Source organism: Pleurodeles waltl, chromosome 11, assembly GCF_031143425.1.
Source record: "Pleurodeles waltl isolate 20211129_DDA chromosome 11, aPleWal1.hap1.20221129, whole genome shotgun sequence".
Taxonomy (NCBI): domain Eukaryota; kingdom Metazoa; phylum Chordata; class Amphibia; order Caudata; family Salamandridae; genus Pleurodeles; species Pleurodeles waltl.
This window is the reverse complement of record NC_090450.1, coordinates 806946558-806966555: the sequence shown is the minus strand read 5'-3', so window position 1 is coordinate 806966555 and position 19998 is coordinate 806946558. Positions and strand designations below refer to the sequence as shown.

The following is a 19998-nucleotide window of genomic DNA, read 5'->3' as shown; positions in this document are numbered from 1 at the left end:
GGTCTGACCATTCGCTGAATACAAGCATTTGCCCTTAGTCCTGGTAGGGCTAAGTAAAATTCCTCCAGTACCTAATGATTCTGTTTACAGGCGTGGGGCTAGACAAAATATCCTGGAAGGACAGATGATGCACAGAAGCCAATGCTGTGTTTGGCAGTTGCTTTGGGACGTGCCTGGGCACTGCCAGTTTATGCCTGCTTTAAAGTGCCCAGTGTATCTTGGATTCTAACTCCTCTCACATCTCTCATTTGCACAAAGTAGCACAAGGGCTAAAAAGATACTTAAAGTGCATTTTCATCACTACAGAATCACAATGAGAGGGTACTGCATAACACAGAACCCGAGTTAGATGTCAGAATTGGAGCCTTCTTTACCCCAGGGTTCTAGGTTTCCACATTTAAAAGTGATAAGTAGAGCTCTCCCTATCTCAGTGCTGTAGATTTTCTTCAGATATCACTTCCAGTGCTCTCTCTACCAGGGATATGCATCTTGGATATCTAACCCACAACACTGGTTAGACAGAATATTGTGGGCAAAATATTGAACAAAATGTCAACAGGTCAGTCTAGCTTTATTATACCTAACTCCACATATATGTACCTATGTTGCAAATTTATCCTAAAGGCACCTAGATGTGGAGTTAGTAAAAATAAATCTATACTTCCCTGTATGCACTTTCCTTGCAATATTTTGTTCCTCTATATTATGTCCTCGATATTCTTGCATTACAATATTGTTGGTTTCGATATTCAGTAGCAAAACACACCAAGAGTTTCAAGTCTCTAGCTGCACATGCCGTACTTAGAGTCTTCTGCACAGTGAGCCATGCCTTCTGCTTTTGTTACCTTCAGAGGTCACCCTACCCCATGGTTCATGTCTGAATTAGATATCTAACTCCCCAAGGCTCAAGATCACAGGTCAGATGTTGGGGTGAAGCTGGTCTTTGTTCAGACTGCCCATGGTTATTTCACCACTTGCTTTGGTGCATCAGTTCCCAGCCAGTACAAGGTGACCATACGACAGAAAGCCTGCTTACTACACACCTAGCCCTGGTACAACAGAGCCTGGGTAATATAGAGGCGGCCCTAAAACAGGTCAGTTCAGAACCAGTTCTGGGACAAGAATACATGTCACTGATGCCTACGCCCTGGTGCAGCAGAGCCGTCCGATTGGAAAGGAGAGCCTTGTCAATACAGAGCAAGTCATGGTATGAGAGAGCCTGGTCAAAGCAGAACAAGTAGCAGGTCAGCCCTAGTATAGTAAACCCTAAATAATACCTACGCCTGCTACAGCAGGACAAGACCAATACCCCAGCATGGTGTATGTGTAGGTCCAATACAGGGGGGTTTGAACAGTACAGAGATAGCACAAAAGAACCTGGTCTATACAGAGCTAGAGGTGGGGTAATCCCAGTAACAACAGACACATATTAGTACTAACCTAGAATGACAGGTCTACAGAAACACCAACATGACAGTCTGGTGGAAAGCCAATCTTGGTGTAACAATGTATGCAGTCAAAACTAATCATGGTTCAGGGACTGTGGTCTGTAAAGAACCATTCTTGGGACCACAGAGCCAGCAAAATACTAAGTAGGTACAGCAGAGCCTCATAAATGTAGGGACATCACTTGTAAAGCAAAGGCCTCTTGGATGAACTAGTCCTAGCACCACAGAGCCTGGTCCTTATAGAGACAGCTCTTGGAGAGTGCACTCTGTATAGAGTCGGCTACAGTGCACCAGAACCTTGTTATCACAAAGCGAGACCTGGCACAGTTTAGCCAGGTCAGACTCCTAATTTTTTATATATCACCTTCATTTTACGTTCAGTCACGTTTTCTCCTATGCCTCTGTTCTTTTACTTGTGTATTTATGTGTAGCCTTTGTTGAAGATTGTTGCTAATGTTACACATTTGCAGAGGCAGTGTTTAGTGGACCCACTTACCTTTATGTACAAGCAAGGCTAATTGGTACTGCCAATGCTTGTTTAAAGTAGTCTTCAGTGTCTGCCAAGGTAGATGTATCTTCCACACTTATGCTCTAGTTTTTACGGTGACCACTAGGCATCACTGACATATAACAAACCGGTGTTTAAGTGTGGCTCTGTTTCCTGAGATACTGGAGTAGGACGAATGTCTACCAACAGTGGTTGGGTCTTCCTACCAATAAAGCGACATCTTATACCACGGCCCAGAAGCAGGATTCCTCCTTTTTATATTGGAGACACACATCTTAAATGTGTCTCCGCATTAACATATTTGGGAGTACCCTTTGATAGTGATAGCGAATGGGACTATCTTAAAGCAGCTAGGGTCACACAGTATGAGCAGGCGGTTGTATCTCTGTGTAAATTTATCTCTAAGCTAGGCTCTGCACCACTTAACTCGATTATCATTGTCTATAATGCCAGGCCTATTCCTATTGCCACGTATCGTGCGTATGTTTGCAAACTAGTGAGAACACATTTTTGAAGAGTTTGCTGTCATTGCCCAGTAGTATACCGGCTATTATTGTCCTCGAAGAACTTGGCCTTCCTTTTTTGGAAGATGTAGTTAGATTAGACCCAGTATTATTGTAGCTGTCAGTATGGGCCAGACAGGAACCAGCTCTCACGCCGTCATTGATTTTAGATTGTTTGAAACTGGAAGGGGTGCATAAGTGTTAATAGTTAATGTACTTGAAGAAAATGTTTGACGGTATAAATAGATCTGGCTTATTTATGAACCCAGGGCCGATAAGTAGCAAGACATTTTATTGACCAAGAATGAGTTACTCAGCCAGATTACTGAAGAAAGATGGAGTAGTAATTTAGGTAAGGATATGGTGGCAGCATACCTTCCTTTATGTACTACTCTAAAAATTGAGCCATATTTGTTAAGTGTTCCTCGACACTATAAATTCTACTTGATGAGGTTTTGGTTGGGCTTAGACCATTTTCTGGTGCCTTATCCTTCCAATGCACACACACTCAGGGATCTAATGTCTTGTCCGTGTGATTCTGTTACGCCCCAGTCACAGCTGCATTTGGTTTTATTTTGTGATTTATACTGTGAGCAGAGAAGGGCCTTTTTATTCCCACTTCTTATGGCACTAAATATTAGATCCTGTAAGGAAGCAATGTTATATTTGCAGTTGTTACAAACGGATATGGTATGTGTTGCTATGTATTATTTTATCTTATCAGCTGTGAAAACCAGAAAACTTGTTGGCAAATGTTTTTCTAATTGGGTGAGCTGAGTGCTGTTTGTATCTCTTACACACTGGCACCTATTTTTAGAGGTATGATATTTATTACGTGAATCGGGTGTTTTAAATGATGTGTCTTTTTATTGAACTGTTTCTTTTTTATGCATGAATGTCTTATTTATCTTCTAATTGACTTTTTAAATTCTGTGATATTGATAATAGGCGTATTGTGTATTTAATGACTTTTTATGGCCTGTCTGGCTGAAATAAAGTTTAATTGACTGACTGACTACCAACAGTGACACCAAGAAGGTCCTGGGGGCAAAGTCAACACAGAAAAGGTGGGGAGCAACAAATAAGAGCAGGGCACCTGAGATTGACACGAAATCCACCTAATCATGATCAGTGATCGGCTTTGTGGATTTTTGTAGACAGTGCTGTCTCCAACATAGAGCTAGTGGGCCACAAAAAGAATGGAGATATTTGACATAATTCTGCATGCATGAAACTCTCAAATTGCAACACGAATGGATGGCTATTTTCCATCTCACGGTGATTAACAGGTGGTTAAGCATGTTTGTTGAATATTACAGTTCCTTTCACTCTATTTTACAGAGTTTTATAATATTTCTAGCCATTCTGAGGTAGTTCCGGTGTTATTATTTGAATTCCTTCCTTCATAAGATAATTTTACCCTCTTGCTGTATACTTCTCGTCCTTTGGAAGAGACCCATCTACATTGGTATAATGGCACGATTAGGTGTGTTTTGCCTCTTACTGTCGAGTGCTGTAATGTATCCACTTGCTGTGTACCTTACTTCCTTTGGAAGATGCCCACATACATTAGTATATGATGAAGGCGTCCTCGTCTCATCGCTTCCAGTGATTTTAATGTCTCCTATTTCCTGTTGGAACATTAGTTCCTATAATCAACAATTGTTGCTCTTCTATAGGTTGCAACTCCTTCTGTTGATTCATCTTTTACTACGTTGTTTTAATTAGCAGACTTCCACTTTGTAGGGTTTCGTCCCTAGAGGACTATGTATTTACCTTTTGTTCTGTACTTCAGCCAGATCCTATTATGGCTGATATCACTTAATGTTGGATTTTGGTGCTGAATACCTGTTTTATGCCTTCAGTGTGTTGTCCTGCTGTTTTCTTTACACGTTTATGATTTCCTAATCCTGACTGTACATCTCTCAGTCACTTGACATTGGTTTAAAGGCTTCAGCAGCTTTTAATGTATTGGGTTATGTGGTGTCATCCACGCTTTCCATTCTAGTATCTTAGTAATATCTTGCTGACTACTACACTAGCTGCACATATATATATATATATATGTGTATATATATGTATATATCATTATACATAGATATTGTCTTTGGGCGGTCGATAGGTGATTATTTTGCTTTCCTTCTATGTGTCTTAAACATTATAGATTATTTCTGGTGTCAGTGTTACTTCTGACGTTCTTTTATTAGTACAAGAGTTGGTTCTGAACCAATAATTGCTGTCATTTCGTCATATTTCTATTTGAGCAATGTACAGGGTCTTTGGATCCCACCTTTTCTCTCTGTTTTTGCACAGAGTATTAGACTAAAAAAACTACTTTCTATGGCAAAGTTCTTTAATTCAGTGGCATTGCCTCTTGACTTTGGTCCCTTAAGGGCTAGCCAAACATTGTTTTGATCCTACTATGTAATCAGGTAGTTTTTATGTTCATATTGTTGGTTCTTCTCTGACACAATTTGGTCATACTGTCCTGGGTAACACTAGTCCCATCCTTTTAAGTGTCTTAATGACTTTACATACCTGTGGTTCTTTCCACAGCTCTTATGGTGTGGAGGATATTATTACGCACCTAAATCCTTAACAGCGTCTGGTCTCTTTCTCTAGACTAGTTTTGTTCTAGAATGATACTTTTAGTAGATTCAGTTTGCAGACCCATCTCCAGGGAAAGTATTACTTTGGTAACTAATTCAAAGATACAGTATCTGTGGCTAGATGTCTCTATCAGATGAACAAATTACTTACCTTCGGTAACACATTTTCTGCTAGAGACAGGATCTAGACCAGATTCCTCATTGACCCACCCATCCTCCCCGCTCTGTGAACTGCTTTCTAAGGACGGGGGCTCCCCTTATATGAGCAGCTCTGCGAACTGGAATCTCTTTGGTGTCAACGAGATGTTTGATTCCAAACATCCCTATTTTCAGTGAAGCCATCATGTAGCTGTGGAACTCATAGTGACCAGTGTCCAGCCATGTACTTAAAATGGCTTCCCTGTTCACTCACTATGTCTAAGAATCCTCAAACACATAGCAGGGGCTTATCTGCATACTGCCTTAGGGCTGTAAGGCCTGCTGTAGGGATGACTTACATATAATTCCTTGATTGGAATTTCAAAATTATTTGACACAAAGATATCTCTTTTGGCACACTGTTCCCATAGGTAGTTTCTTTAAGTGGCTCTGCGTTTTTGGTGTACAAATTAGGTATGGAAGAAACTGACCTAGGTGCCTTGGGAGGGAGGAATATATGGACTCCGTCAACAGCACGTGGCCGATGTCGATATGGAGTCGCACAACATCCTCCTTTGACAACCATATGTACTGTGGGAAAAATATCCCGGATCCAGTCTGGGGCCTCAGGGAGAATTCACAGATAAGGAATCTGTGGCTAGATTATGTCTGTACCAGATAATGTATTACCTAAGGTAAGCAACTTGCTTTTTCGGGACTGAACTACAAGCTAAGGCCTGGGTCATCTGGATAGTATTTGCTTCTGTTCAGACTACTTTATTTAGTGGAAGTAAGTACATCGTTTTGGGCTGCTCACTCTAATTTATAAATGCTTCTTTTAGTGTGGAAAGCTCCACTCTTTATCCAAGATTTGAAAAAGAGAAAAGTGTCTCCCTCACTATGATAGTATCCAGACATACCCCTCTTGTCAGGTCGAGGTAGTCTCTTTATATATGGCCTGACGTCACGCCACAATCCACATTCGGATCCCTCCACTCCTTTTACACTAGTAATTTGAGTAAGAAAACCTGGTGGTAGTTAATCATGACCCATTGTTTGTATCTTTCCGCGTATGAGCCTCTTCCTAAAGAACATATCTTGCCAGGTAAAGCTTGTAGTTCCACTTGTGCCCTTTTTCTAATTTCAAAGCAAACATTTTGTTTCGACCTGATGCCCTCTGAAAAAGCAGTTAAGCAGTTTAATTGAGCCTTTTACAAGCTTTCTTCAAGACCAAGCAGTCTGGATTAGTTTGGTCTTACATATGCAAGCAGCTCACCACTGTAGCACTGTAATGGTTTGTTTTACTCTCTGTAATCAGGGCTACTCTCCAAGGAGGAAAAACAAGTGAGCAACAGAAATGGAGAAATTCCCACGTTCTTCCACTCGTACTGTCCGCGTAAGTTGTTCAGATCTGTAGCATCACCAGTGATGTGCTACCGGAAGACAATATACTATCCTTGCTGACTGATCTGTAGAAGGTCTTTAAAGTATAAGATGTGTCATTTTATTGAAATAACTTTTCAGCTGCGAAGAAAGCAATGGTTCCATCAAATAAATGTGCTTCGTTTAAAAATCCATTCTGCTTTAAAATTGTAAGCTGTTTAAAAAGAATGCCTCAGGAAGGAGAATTGCTTATTTTTTAAAACACCAGACAAAATAATGTTACTCCTAATTTTGAAAACTGAGAGTAAAATAATTCCACTCAAGGCCTTATCTGGAGCCCTGCCTGCAACTCTGACCGACCTTTCACTGTCTTGAGGTAAGCTGAGACTTACCCTCAAGGTTCTAAGGTACAAGCATTAGCATATTTGAATGCTTGAAATTCAAGAATACAAATATGACTAACTCATGGTAATTATGTCGACCTTTGGAAATCTTCACATTGGTTCTTGGGCTTCAAACTGGAAAGTGAACTCTTTGATACCATACAGTAGGTGAGTTTAGCACTTGGGCCTTTCTTTAATTCAGCAGAAATGTATCCAAATAAGTATTCTTTTTATTCTTATTCACCACCATATTATGTGACTAGACCATTCATTTCAGCTTGCTGAGAGCATGGCCGTGCTCTAACGTTTTGGAATGCCTGCGACATTGCTGAAAAAATTCAGCAAGCCTAAAATTCGGATGTTCAGGTGGCTGGGGTCCTCAGACACATCAACCATATTTTTCATGCCTGAAAGATCATCACTTGCTTTCAGTGCTACAGTGTACTCTCTTCAAGGTACTTTTTAACACATGCCAATGCTTTCTACTTTAGTGATCAAAACATCTTCTGTGCTGTATCGTTCCATAAATTCACACAGTAAGACTTGCCTTCAGAGTGTTGTCACACTCTTGGTGGAAATCTCTGCCAGTGTCTCTCAGTGCAGTTTCGACTCATTCAGCATTCTGGTAGGCCTACTACCTACCTTGTCACAAGCCTCAACTTATGTCTCTTGATTAGTACCTAACCCATGGGGACCTTCGGTGTAGATACATGCTTTATAAGTCCTACAATACACCCTGACTCTTCCCTATTATCTAAAACATGACTTCAAACTGAACACACACACTGATCCATTCATGTCAAAGCAAGATTGAAGAGAATTTGTAAGATAATGTTGTGCTCGAGGTGGGTGGAGCTCCAAGTAAGGTTCTGGCGCTATCCATCCTAGCTACCTTTAAGAACCATTTGAAAAGTATTGCTAGTTCTTCATTGTCTTCCTCCAGTGTTGCTCACTCTTCCCACAGTATCACTTATATAGGCCCTTATATCTACAGCGCAAGTAGTGGTTCTAAAACAGTTTTGTTATTGTGATCTCTCCTCTCAATTCTTGTACTGTTCATCAGTGATCTTCAGTTGTAGCCTCAGGATTGATACTATCTTGTAACTAGCACTATAAAGCTAATTAGAATATAACATACATGCAGGCTACTGGCCAGGTTGTAGTTAAAATCTGCACTTAGGATTTCCAAGCAGATTGCAGTAAACCATGGTTAAAGTTAGCAAAGTGAGTTACTGTGTCTAGGAAGAGGTATTACAGAAGGGACAAGGACTATGTCATCTTTTTGCAGGCATACTCAAAACACTTCCCCTGTTGCTTAAAGCACCTGTCAAATATGCATTGTGATTCAGCATAACAAATGGGAAGACATAATGTGGCTTTTGACAATGAACCTCTAAGACAAAGACATCAAGTGTCATAGGAAGGAAATCAGGATTGGCGCTCTTGAGATGGTCTTCTTGCCAACTCTTGAGGTAATCCAGGAACACACACACACACACATGCATCTGAGCCTGATGGCAGGAAAAAGAAATCTGAAAATGCTGGTCTTTTAGTAAGAATAGAGGCTTGTGATTATGGTTGGCACCTTCAGGAGGCACGCTGGTTCCTACTTTGACTCTACCCAAAGTAAAATACTTTATTTCACATAAGCATCTTTTTTCAAGACCCTACCCATAAATGTTGTACTAATGTGCAGCATGTGAACTTAGTCATAGGTTCAAGCTTCAAGACTATTGCTACAGCTAAGTAACGTGTTTCTTCTTATGAAACCATGAATTAATCCATGTGACTATCCTAGGGTGTTGGGTTACTTCTGTTGCTTACTTAGTCAATTGGACTAGCACACTTGAACACTACAATGCATACTAGAAATGCCTGGGAGTGAACCGTGCTGGCCTGTTGACATGGAGTGATGTGGTAGCCATGCATAGTTTTGGTCACAGTGAAACTACTGACACCAGGATAAAGACGTAAAAGAAAAAACTGGTGGGTTCTCGAATTTCCCATACCTGTTCACTGCTGTAATTACTGTGAGATTTTCTGAAACACCGTTTTTTGTAGACAGACCCTTCCTTCTTTTCTTCTAACAGGCTTAAAAGTCATTCGCTGCTGCAACTACTGTGAGATTGTTGGTTCCATCAAGGGGGAGAAGAAGTTCAGAGGGGCACATTGGCATTGCTATTGCTGTCGCAATGGGTTCAACCGTCGAGACGAGGCCATCAAACATTACAAGACCCACTTCAGGAACCCTCACACTACCTTCCAGATCCAGGTCACCCAGGTGAGAGGCGTGTGCAGTGTACAACACAACAGATGTGCACTCACCATGACTCAGGTGATTGCACCATTAGAGATGGGAGTGCCTTGCACTAGGAGAGAAATCAGAGCGAGAGAGAGAGAAAAAGGAGAGAGAGTACCTCCTTCCACGTGTCTAATGGGTATTTTCTATGCATGGGCAGTGCAGCATGTAGTTGGCTGTCCACTGTAGTGTTAAACTGGTGTGCTGTTCGCGGCTCATAAATAGCAGTGGTCTGTGAAGTTGATGTGTGCAGTTTACTATGAGAGTGAATGTTGTGTGGGATGTGAAGTGTGAGTGCTGTATGTGCTGTGACGGAAGAAACTTTGGGGACTATTACAAGAATTGTTGATGCAGTATGCTGAGAGTGCATGCAGTGCTTTGTGAAATATACATGGCAGACTACAAGAAAAGTGTGCCTTGAGGGAGGTGCTTTCCAATCAGTGCAAGATATGTGTGCAGTGCACTGTGAGAAGGTTGTGTTGCAAGTGGTATGTGTACTGCACTGAGTGGTTTGCAGAGCTCTTTGTGAGGGGCTTATAGTACAGAGGTAGTTTTCTGTCACTGAGTAATGTGTTTACTATTCGTCAGCCCCGCAGATAAATGCATGACAATTGAAAAGTAATAAAGGAGTGTGGGGGGAGATTGACTCTCTAATTCCTGAAGATGGACCCATGCTTTGGGGAGGTATAGCCCCACTACCACCATTGAAGCATCTCCCATTGTAGAGTCAGGATGTGCTTCAGAGGAAAATGCCACACAAACAGTAGACAGCTATAGATTCAGCTGGCTGTATCTCTACTGCCCCAGCCTTTGGGTGGCCGCATAGTGACCATTAAATGAGGTCCAAGGACATTTAGAAGTGGTATCTCTGACTGCTCACTGAATCACTGGTATTTACTGTCATGATAAGTCTGCATTTATAGCCCACTACCAGTTTCTGGAGTTGACTTCTACTGCTCCCAGCTGTCCCTTGAGAGGCAAGTGCCCAAATAGACTACCTTTGTTATCCAGTTACATAGCTCCAGGGGCCCGGGATACCAGCGGTAAATACCAATGGTAAATACTAGTATCCACCAGAGAAGGGTATCACTATCATTGTTATCTTTATTGAGCTTTAACCTGCAGGCAACTAAGAAATACAAGACATTGTGACCTCAATACCTAGGCTATAACTTCTCAAACATGTCTCAGCAGCAGATAAACTAGGATTATAACCTGAGACATAAGTCTACACACGTATCTCTGCATCCGGCACACTAACACCTTAGCAGTGGTAGATGGATTGAAACTTGCGACCTGCAAGCTACACATAGACGTCAACAGCAGCAACTTTAACCACACTGGGATTTATTTGGAATAAAAATTGGGGATGCGTTGAGCACATATAAATCCTCAAGCATGTGCTCAGTTCCTTGAGCTACCCATCGAGGACATTTTATATATTTTCTTGAAGCACTCAGAGCACTCAATGTTTCAGTAGCGCTGGATGGATTCTTTCCTATCATCTACAGTACTTGAAAGTAGGCTCAATAGTCAGTTTGTTAATATCATCTGTAATGCAGAACTTTCACCCAGGGGTTACTTGCCATAGTCATAGCAGATTGATCCAGTACTGATCGAGCAGAATGGATATAATGACACCGTCATGTCATCAATTTACTGCCAAACCAAATCAGTTTAAATATGGCCCACAGGGAGAAAGGAAATCCCTTTTGGTGCTTAAGAGCAAGAAAGGAAAACCCCCACCAACCCTACCTGGTAAAAGGTGCTGTAATGTCCCAGGTCCAATATAATCATTACAAACCTCTGAACGGTAAAAAGATGACCAGTCATGGTTCAGGTGCATTGTGAGGCCTTGTGGATATCTGTGTACAGAGACTTTAGTCCACCCTACAATTCGGCAGCAAGTTGTATTTTGAGTGCCTGAATACTTGGTTAGTGTTGAGGGTAGATGTGCGTTGTGGCAGTTGTTTAGCTGTTGCAGTATTGAAATAATGGTGCATGTTGTACACACATCATGCATCACTAGCAGAAGCTGCCTAGGCAAATCACTGTTGCAGTGTCAACATGACCTCTACCTAGATCTCGGCACTTGAGACACCACTTCATACAGCAAATCAGGAGAGAGGTGCATTTTAACATCTCTGTGTGTGGTTCAGTATACCCAAGGTCATGATAACATTCTTTGACAGAAATGTACATATCCATTCTGTGGTACATTTTAGGGGCTTTTCCCAAACCTCAACATTGGGAAATGATTCATACTGTGAATCAGGATATAAGTGCATTGCGCTACCCATTAAGATTTCTAAATACAGGTGTAGAGGTACCTGCTCAGCTCCATGCTTGCTGCACTGATTGGAATAGATTGTTGTATAATATAACCTAATGAAAGCACTTTCCAAGAAGCTCAAAAACACTGCAATGTAGAAATGTGAGCATGGGCTATCCTTTGGAGTCAGTCCAGGAGGGGAATCGATATGAAGAATTAAAGACTGAGAACAAGTAGAGAAGGGCCCAGATGTTCCACATCTATGCTCAAGCATTCACCCCGCCATCCTATAATGGCTGACTCAGTCCCATGTCTTGGTCTAACACTGATCAGAATTGGGACCAGGCATGATTGGGCATCCAGACAAATGTACTGGTGTATCTCAGATGCACAATATGAAACCACGAAATAGGTACTTTAGACAAATAGATTTTTACTGATCTTGTCCAATGTCCATCAGCATTCAACTGGATTTGCTCCCCAGCATCTCATAGGACTGATAAGTGTAACACAAAAAGATCAATTGTGTAAATAATACACAAAAAGACAGTTGTGCATGTGAGGCACATGTGTGGTTCTTTGTAGCTCCAAGCTATTAGTGACCCAACTGTGAAAGTAAGACCGAGGAGTCTCAGTATATTGGGGTTTTAAGTTTTCCCCAGTAGAGATCACTGTTGCTAGTCTCCCACTGGGATCCCAAGACCTTGTGGTGTAAACATTTTCTAACCACAACAAGACCATTTTAAGATGTATGCCCATAAATATGTATCAGAGGGGCATGGGGGCATCAGAAAAACTGGACTGTTTTCCAGGCACTGGCCTCTGAAATTTAGCCATTAGCCACAGGCACTAACCATGAGCTAAAGAAAATTCCATGGGAGCAGTTGATCGTTGAAAACATTAACATGCACAAACCCGTGCAAGAGCCCTGTCTCCTCCACGCATCTTGACTTTTCTAGTTGTGGTACTTAATTGGTGATTTCCTTCTATGTTCAGTGCTGGAATTAAATTTTCTAAGTGAAACCTAATTTTGGTAAATTGCTCAGAAAACTGGCTTGTAGTTGCTTATTTGACACCATAAAGTAATGTTTGGTATGTTTGTGATCCTGTCTGGACAACTGTTAGTGCTAAACTGCTCTGACTAAATGTTTATTTTTAATAGCTTTCTATTTGACATCTGTGTTATATTTTATCTAAGCGCAAAACCCTAACCATGTCTTAGAGCATGGGTACTCACAAACTTTTTCTCGGGGCCAAAATTGCAGTATGGTTTGCGACCGAGGGCCGCACTGAAGTGACAGCGGGGGTGGGAGGGGGGCAGGGCTTATAGGGGGCACAACCACCCCGCCCCCTTTTTCAAAACATTGCTAAACAATGCTGCATTTTGAATCCAGGTATAACTACAAACCTACCCCAGTAACACACACAGTTCCCACACACACAGTGCCATCTGCACACAGCGCCACCTGCTCTCACCCCTACTCCAGTAACACACACAGCGCACACACACAGCACCATCTGCTCTCACCCCTACCCCAGTAACACACACAGCGCCGTCTGCACACAGCGCCATCTGCTCTCACCCCTACCCCAGTAACACACACACAGCGCACACACACTGCGCCATCTGCTCTCACCCCTACCCCAGTAACACACACACAGCGCACACACACTGCACCATCTGCTCTCACCCCTACCCCAGTAACACACACACAGCGCACACACACTGCGCCATCTGCTCTCACCCCTACCCCAGTATCACACACAGCGCCATCTGCACACAGCATCTTCTGTTCTCACCCCTACCCCAGTAACACACACAGCGCCATCTGCACACAGCGCCATCTGCTCTCACCCCTACCCCAGTAACCCACACAGCGCACACACACAGCGCCATCTGCTCTCACCCCTACCCCAGTAACACACACAGCACACACACACTGCGCCATCTGCTCTCACCCTTACCCCAGTATCACACACAGCGCCATCTGCACACAGCGTCTTCTGCTCTCACCGCTACCCCAGTAACACACACAGCGCCATACACACACAGCGCCATCTGCACACAGCGTCTTCTGCTCTCACCCCTACCCCAGTAACACACACAGCGCCATCTGCTCTCACCCCTACCCCAGTAACACACACACACAGCGCACACACACTGCCCCATCTGCTCTCACCCCTACCCCAGTATCACACACAGCGCCATCTGCACACAGCGTCTTCTGCTCTCACCCCTACCCCAGTAACACACACAGCGCCATACACACACAGCGCCATCTGCACACAGCGCCATCTGCTCTCACCCCTACCCCAGTAACACACACAGCGCACACACACAGCGCCATCTGCTCTCACCCCTACCCCAGTAACACACACAGCGCACATACACAGCGCCATCTGCTCTCACCCCTACCCCAGTAACACACACACGGCGCACACACACTGCGCCATCTGCTCTCACCCCTACCCCAGTAACACACACACTACATTAAAAACAAATAAATAAATAACCAAAGAGCCTTACCTGCCTTAATAAAGCACTGTAAAGATGCCACAAATGTACAACGGCAGGCGGGCAGGCGGCAGACGTGGAGACGGTGACAGGAAGCAGACAAAAAAGCCCAGTAAAAGTTAGCTGCAAGCACTAACTTTTAAGGGGCTTTGGCTTCCCACCACTAGCCAGGATCGTCATGGAAACGGCATAACTAATGGCCGCTGTAGGTAAACATAGAGGAGGGCCGCGGGAGCATGCGCGAAGTAGCCACTATTGCGCATGCTCCCGCGGCCCTCTTCTATGTTTATGTACTGTGGCCATTATTATATGGCGTTTCTCGGACGTGTCCGCGGGCCGCCAAGATAGGTCCGTGGGGCCGCTGGCGGCCCGCGGGCCGTACTTTGAGTAACATCGTCTTAGAGTAAGGCCTGATTGCTCGATTACAGCGACCACGGTAGTGACAAGGAATCTAACGGAGTCCTGGTGAATCATTGCAAATTGGTATATCCAAGCCCATGGAAATCAAGGCGAAATAACAATACCAAAAACTGATACTGCTCCATACTCCTGCACACTAGAAGATGTATATATCAACAGCACAAGGAAGAATAGGTATACATCCAAGCCACACTAGTAGGATGTGTAGGGACAGAATTTCTCATATGGTTTGGAAACGCTGTGCTATCCTACTCTATTCAGCTTTTATGGATTGCCATTCATTTTCCCTGAGTGAATTTAACAGTCTGTGAGCTCACTGAAGATACTTTAAGATTTCGTTTGATGTTTCCCAGTAAGGCGTTCTGTGGTTAATTTGTAAATTAAAATGTTCCGGTGCCGAAAGCTCTCCTCTAAAACATGTGGGCGCTACATTAAATGTGCGAGCACAGAATACTGAGGCAGCGTAATCCTAAAACCATCTCAGGCCTCTTTAATCCATTTACAGTCACTCCCTGCCCCTTCAGCTCACGCTTGCAGCTTTCTGCTTTCTCTCGTTGTGAGGCTATTCCGTTTTTGTTTGCTCCGTCTTTCCCATATGTGTCTTCAGCTTGCAGTAATTGCCTGATGCAGAAAAATAAGTGCGGCCCACAAAAATAAGTGTTGGTGCCCCCCACTGGTAACCACAGGCTCAAATTAAGCATTGAAGGTGTTGCTCTGCTGGTTATTAGGGGCTTCTAGAGAGTACCACTACTCATAGTCTTGGGCTCCTACGTCTCCTTCAAACCAGCCTAATAGGGAGATAGCCAAGTGGTGGCAGCTGATTATAGTCACAAGGACACAGACTTTGTACTTGTACTCTGGAGTTGGTGTGAACCAAATAATCCCACTGATGCCAGATCTCTTGTGGTGCTAGTCTCTGCTAGTATCGCCTTACCTCATAAGCAGTCGTTAGTCCTGTGCATCACTAGCAGCCATGCTCTCCTCAGTGAGGGCAAGAAGCAGACGTTGAAGCAGCAACAGTGTTGTGACTTGCCAGTTCACCGTAAGAACAAAGATATAGTGGTGAACATTTCAAGAAATGCAGCAGCATAAAGTGCAACTGATATTTGACACCTATTTCAAGTCCTTTTTTATTCTGACACAGCCAATAGGTTAAACTGGACTGGCCATGTCCTTATTATGGTCTTCTTCCCAGATGTTTAGAGCCACATTGTTAAAATGATATTTCATAGTGCAAACTTTTCAGCCAAGAAGTGAAGGGAATAAAAAAAAGCAAAAACAGCAGAGGGCTTTTTCAAAGTAAACCACCATTGTCAGAGCATAAGGGCAACATAGACTGCACACAGAGCAACTGTCAATAGGTACCAACAGCATCTGACAGTGGAAATGGTGACAGAATTTCTGGGAATGGTGTCTCCTGTATTAACCTGGTACCTTAGGCTTACGTTTACGTGAGATGGCTCTAGAAGTTGTCCAGCAGTCAGTGGTTACAGGTTTGTGAGACTGTGAAGATCTAGTTGTGACTCAAACATTAAAGATCAGCATACACTAGAGGATGCCACAGAGTGTATTAGGGCTATCAGAGATCCAGCTTCAAAGCAACACACAAGATGGATGACTCTCAAACAGTGTGCAAGCACATATGGGAGATTTGATGGTCAGAGGGTACTGGCCACAATACATGATTCTTCAAAATATGTGCCTCTCGGACTTGCAGATGATTAGCCTGACATTGAAGGCTTTCCAGCCCCACATACAGGGCAAGATGGTGCAGATCTTCACAGGCCGTGCAACAGCTTTCTTCTGCCTCGGGGGGAGAAAATTAATCCTCTTTCTACCAAGCTATTTGGCATTGGCAATCAGTAATAATGTCCGCTTGGTCGACCAACACTTCCTAGGAGACTACTACAGCATTGTAGACACACTCTGTGAAGAGTTTGGAGTGATTCACACATGGTAGTTAAGGCAAGATGTTCTTCAGACCAGTTTTTGAAAACTGGGTCTCTACAGATAGATTCATCTGCTACAACTAAAACAAAAAGTTCCCAGGCTGTGTCTTTGGGTACTGCCAGCCAGACTCAAGTCTCAGTGGATCATTTGGTACGAGACATTTGTGCAGCCTTTTTACCTCATTCGATGTGCACCATCATGAGAAAGGGTACCATAGTTCTCACACCTCATGTCCTTCACAGTACAAGAAATTGTCAGAAGATCCACAGCTTTTGTCAGTACGCCTGTGAGAAGTTGGACACAAAGATTTCAAGTTGCTTAACTTAGCAGCATTTGTGCTGATAGCTTAGTCTGGGTTCTAAAATCCACAACAAAGATGTGTTCTCTCGGAAGGTAGCATGCCAGCTACTAAAGGTTGTTATTCTGCAAAGTGGAAAAGGTTCTTCTAAGGCAGAAAACACATTTTGTGGCATTTTGCAAAACTTGATATGCTTGCTAGATGGAACCCCCATCTTGATCCGTTTTGGCTTAGTTGCAGCCCAAACAGATACAGAAAGGTGGATTTCTTAATTGTGCTTGCATCACTGCGTAGTTTAGGTTAAAATCACACACTTATGCACATTTACCTAAGCTTTTTTTATGAAAGGCGATCTCTGTTGTTTAGGGCAACAAAATATTAGAACTTCCATATTTCTTGTTAGATCATAGGTCATCCAAAGAAAGAGTGCTTCGTACACCTGATGTGTAGAGAGCACCCACACACATCAGTAAGACAGAGGACTTCAGAAAGACTCCGCAGCACACATCCTGAGGAATACCCTTTTCAAATCCACTGTTAAACACTATACCTAAATTGTATAGTGTTTTCAACTATACTATTCGTTAGCAAGCAAAACTTGGTCACTTGACTGGTGGGGAAAGAAAACATCCCTTTAGGCATTCAGAGACAATGTATGTTTTGCAGACTTTTAAACGGCTAAAACTTCAACTTTAGTTCATAAACTCACTAAACACTACTTTCCGAATAGTATTGCCAGAGGGGGATCTTTTATTATATGGTTTTCATGTTGCGCCATGGGGATGGGGAACACTATGTTTAGTCTGCTATAGTAGTCTGCGAATGCTTTGGTAACGTCTGTGGATGTAGTCGCCACAGTGCCTATGAGGTCTTGGGTTCATGCCACCACTCTGTACTCCAAGTCATGAAGTGCTAACCAGAGTAGGAGTTATATTGTATAAGCGGTGTTGAGAGTAGACCCACCTCCTCTTGGCCTTCTCCATTAACTCTCCTTTTGACACCAGTTGTACCATGTCTGTACGACAGAGAACCCCCTCCCCACCTTTGTGGTGAAGTGTTGCTTCAAGGCTCAAGAGTTCAGCTCTCAGCTCAATACTTTCTTTTTCCTCATCCCTGTGGAAGTGAAAGGGATAATTATTGTGCCCTCGGACTGTTGCCTTCAACGCTTCCCAGAGTATTGTTGCAGACAGGGCGGAGGCGGCATTCCAGGCCAGTCTTCAGTGCCCTCCCCGATTACATCTGCAAAGGCATCAGTCAGTCATTATGAATCCAGTTGCTATTGACTGACCCAGGTTTTTGGGAGACCTCCTAATGTAGTTCCACTGGAGAGTGGTAGAGAGGCATCTGGGGAGAATGTCTGAGGACAGTATTGTCATCCAGTGAACCGCAGGGGAGACTAAGGGGGTCATTCTGACCTTGGCGGTAAAAGGCCCTTACCGCCGGTCAGAAGTCCGCCATTCTACCGCCGCGGCCGCGGTAAACCACCACGGTCATTCTGACCACCAACTGTGAATCCGCCAAAAACCCGACATCCAAGGAAGGCCGCCTCATCAGCGGGCCGCGGAAAACTGGAGATGACCAAACCTCCACCGCCACGCCAACACAAACACGCCCATGCCATTCTGACCCACGAATCCACGCGGCGGTCTTTCAACGCGGTATTCCATTGGCGGTACACACCGCCGCGCTCAAAATACACACACAGCTCCAAAACACAGCCACATTGGACAATTTGAAATACACACGCCTGACACACATACAAACAACACTCCCACACATCCAATCAACTATAAAACACACACCCACATCACCCACAAACCCCTACGACCGAAGATCAGGGACGAAGGAGAGAGAGACACATCACAGAATAGAGAGCTACATCACACAGAGGCACACTACACCATCACACACACCACATAGAAGCACAAAGCACCACACACCAACACACTCTTCACCATATACACCACCCCACACCTCATCCACACCACCCCATGGCACCCCAAAGGCACCCACGCTTTTCGGACCAAGAACTCCGGGTCATGGTGGAGGAAATCATAAGAGTCGAACCCCAGCTCTTCGGCTCACAGGTGCAGCACACCACTATAGCCAGGAAGGCGGAGCTATGGCAGCGGATCGTGGACAGGGTCAACGCGGTGGGACAGCATCCCAGAAATCAAGACGACATCCGCAAACGCTGGAACGACTTACGGGGAAAGGTGCGCTCGATGGTCTCGCGACACAACATCGCAGTGCAGAAGACTGGCGGGGGACCCCCACCCACTCCACCCGAATTCACAGCATGGGAGCAAGAGGTACTAAACATCCTACATCCTGATGGCCTCGCTGGAGTACACGGAGGAATGGACTCTGGTAAGTACAATCTCAACTACTTCACCCCCCACCCCAGCATGCTAACCCCCACCACCACCCTCACCCCCAACCCCCCATCACACATCCTCCCTGAGAATGTCTCTCCAGCACAACCCACCCAACACCAACCCCTGCATGCCACCACAAACTATGGACACCCATCACCTAAGCATGACCACTGCACATACCCCCCCCCCAAACACCCCCACAACACCTCCCCCAAGGGATTGACAGCACTGGGGGACAAGGGCACCCATAAATCGCACACAATAGCACACACAGAAACAATAACCATACTCTCTTACCCCATGCAGGACCCGAACGCCAACACACCTGCCAGGAGGGTCCAGAAATGTCTATCCCCCCCCCCGGAAGAGGCCCCCAGTGATGACAGCAGCTCTGTCGACCTGGAACCTGATGACCAGCCCGGACCATCGGGGACCTCTGGACAGTCGGTTCCCCACACACAGGCCACAGCAGACCCAACCCCCTCTGGGAACAACAGCACAGCTCCCACCCAGCGGGCCCATGCCTCTGTCTCTAGGACAGGTCAATCAGCGGTGTGTCTGCCACTACAGGGCACCCAGGCTAACCCACCACCCCAACAACAACAGGGACCTGGGGGCAGTGGTAGTGGGCACACCGTCCAGGGGACAGAGGCCGGGGGAAACAGGGCAACTCGGAGGGCTGCTGTGCGACAGGGGGGGGAGGAGAGGCCCAGGGAACCGACTCTCCAAGAGGCCCTCACCACCATCATGGCAGCCTACCACCACTCCCAAGAGACGATGGCGACGGTACTGGCCAGGTTCCAGGAGATCCAGGCACAGCAGGAGGAACGCTACATGGGGTTCACCAATCATCTCACCAACATCTCTACCGCTATGGGGAGCATAGTCCAGGCC

General features: G+C 44.5%; 1 protein-coding gene across 2 annotated transcripts in view; it reads left to right on the top strand.

Moving 5' to 3' along the window:
- Positions 1 to 19998, top strand: part of LOC138266144 (uncharacterized) — a 149185-nt gene that overhangs the window by 50849 nt on the left and 78338 nt on the right. For both annotated transcript variants that reach the window (XM_069214581.1, XM_069214580.1), the window contains exon 3: positions 9063 to 9253. In XM_069214581.1, coding sequence (XP_069070682.1) covers positions 9063 to 9253 — 191 coding nt within the window. The remainder of the gene's footprint in view (positions 1 to 9062; positions 9254 to 19998) is intronic.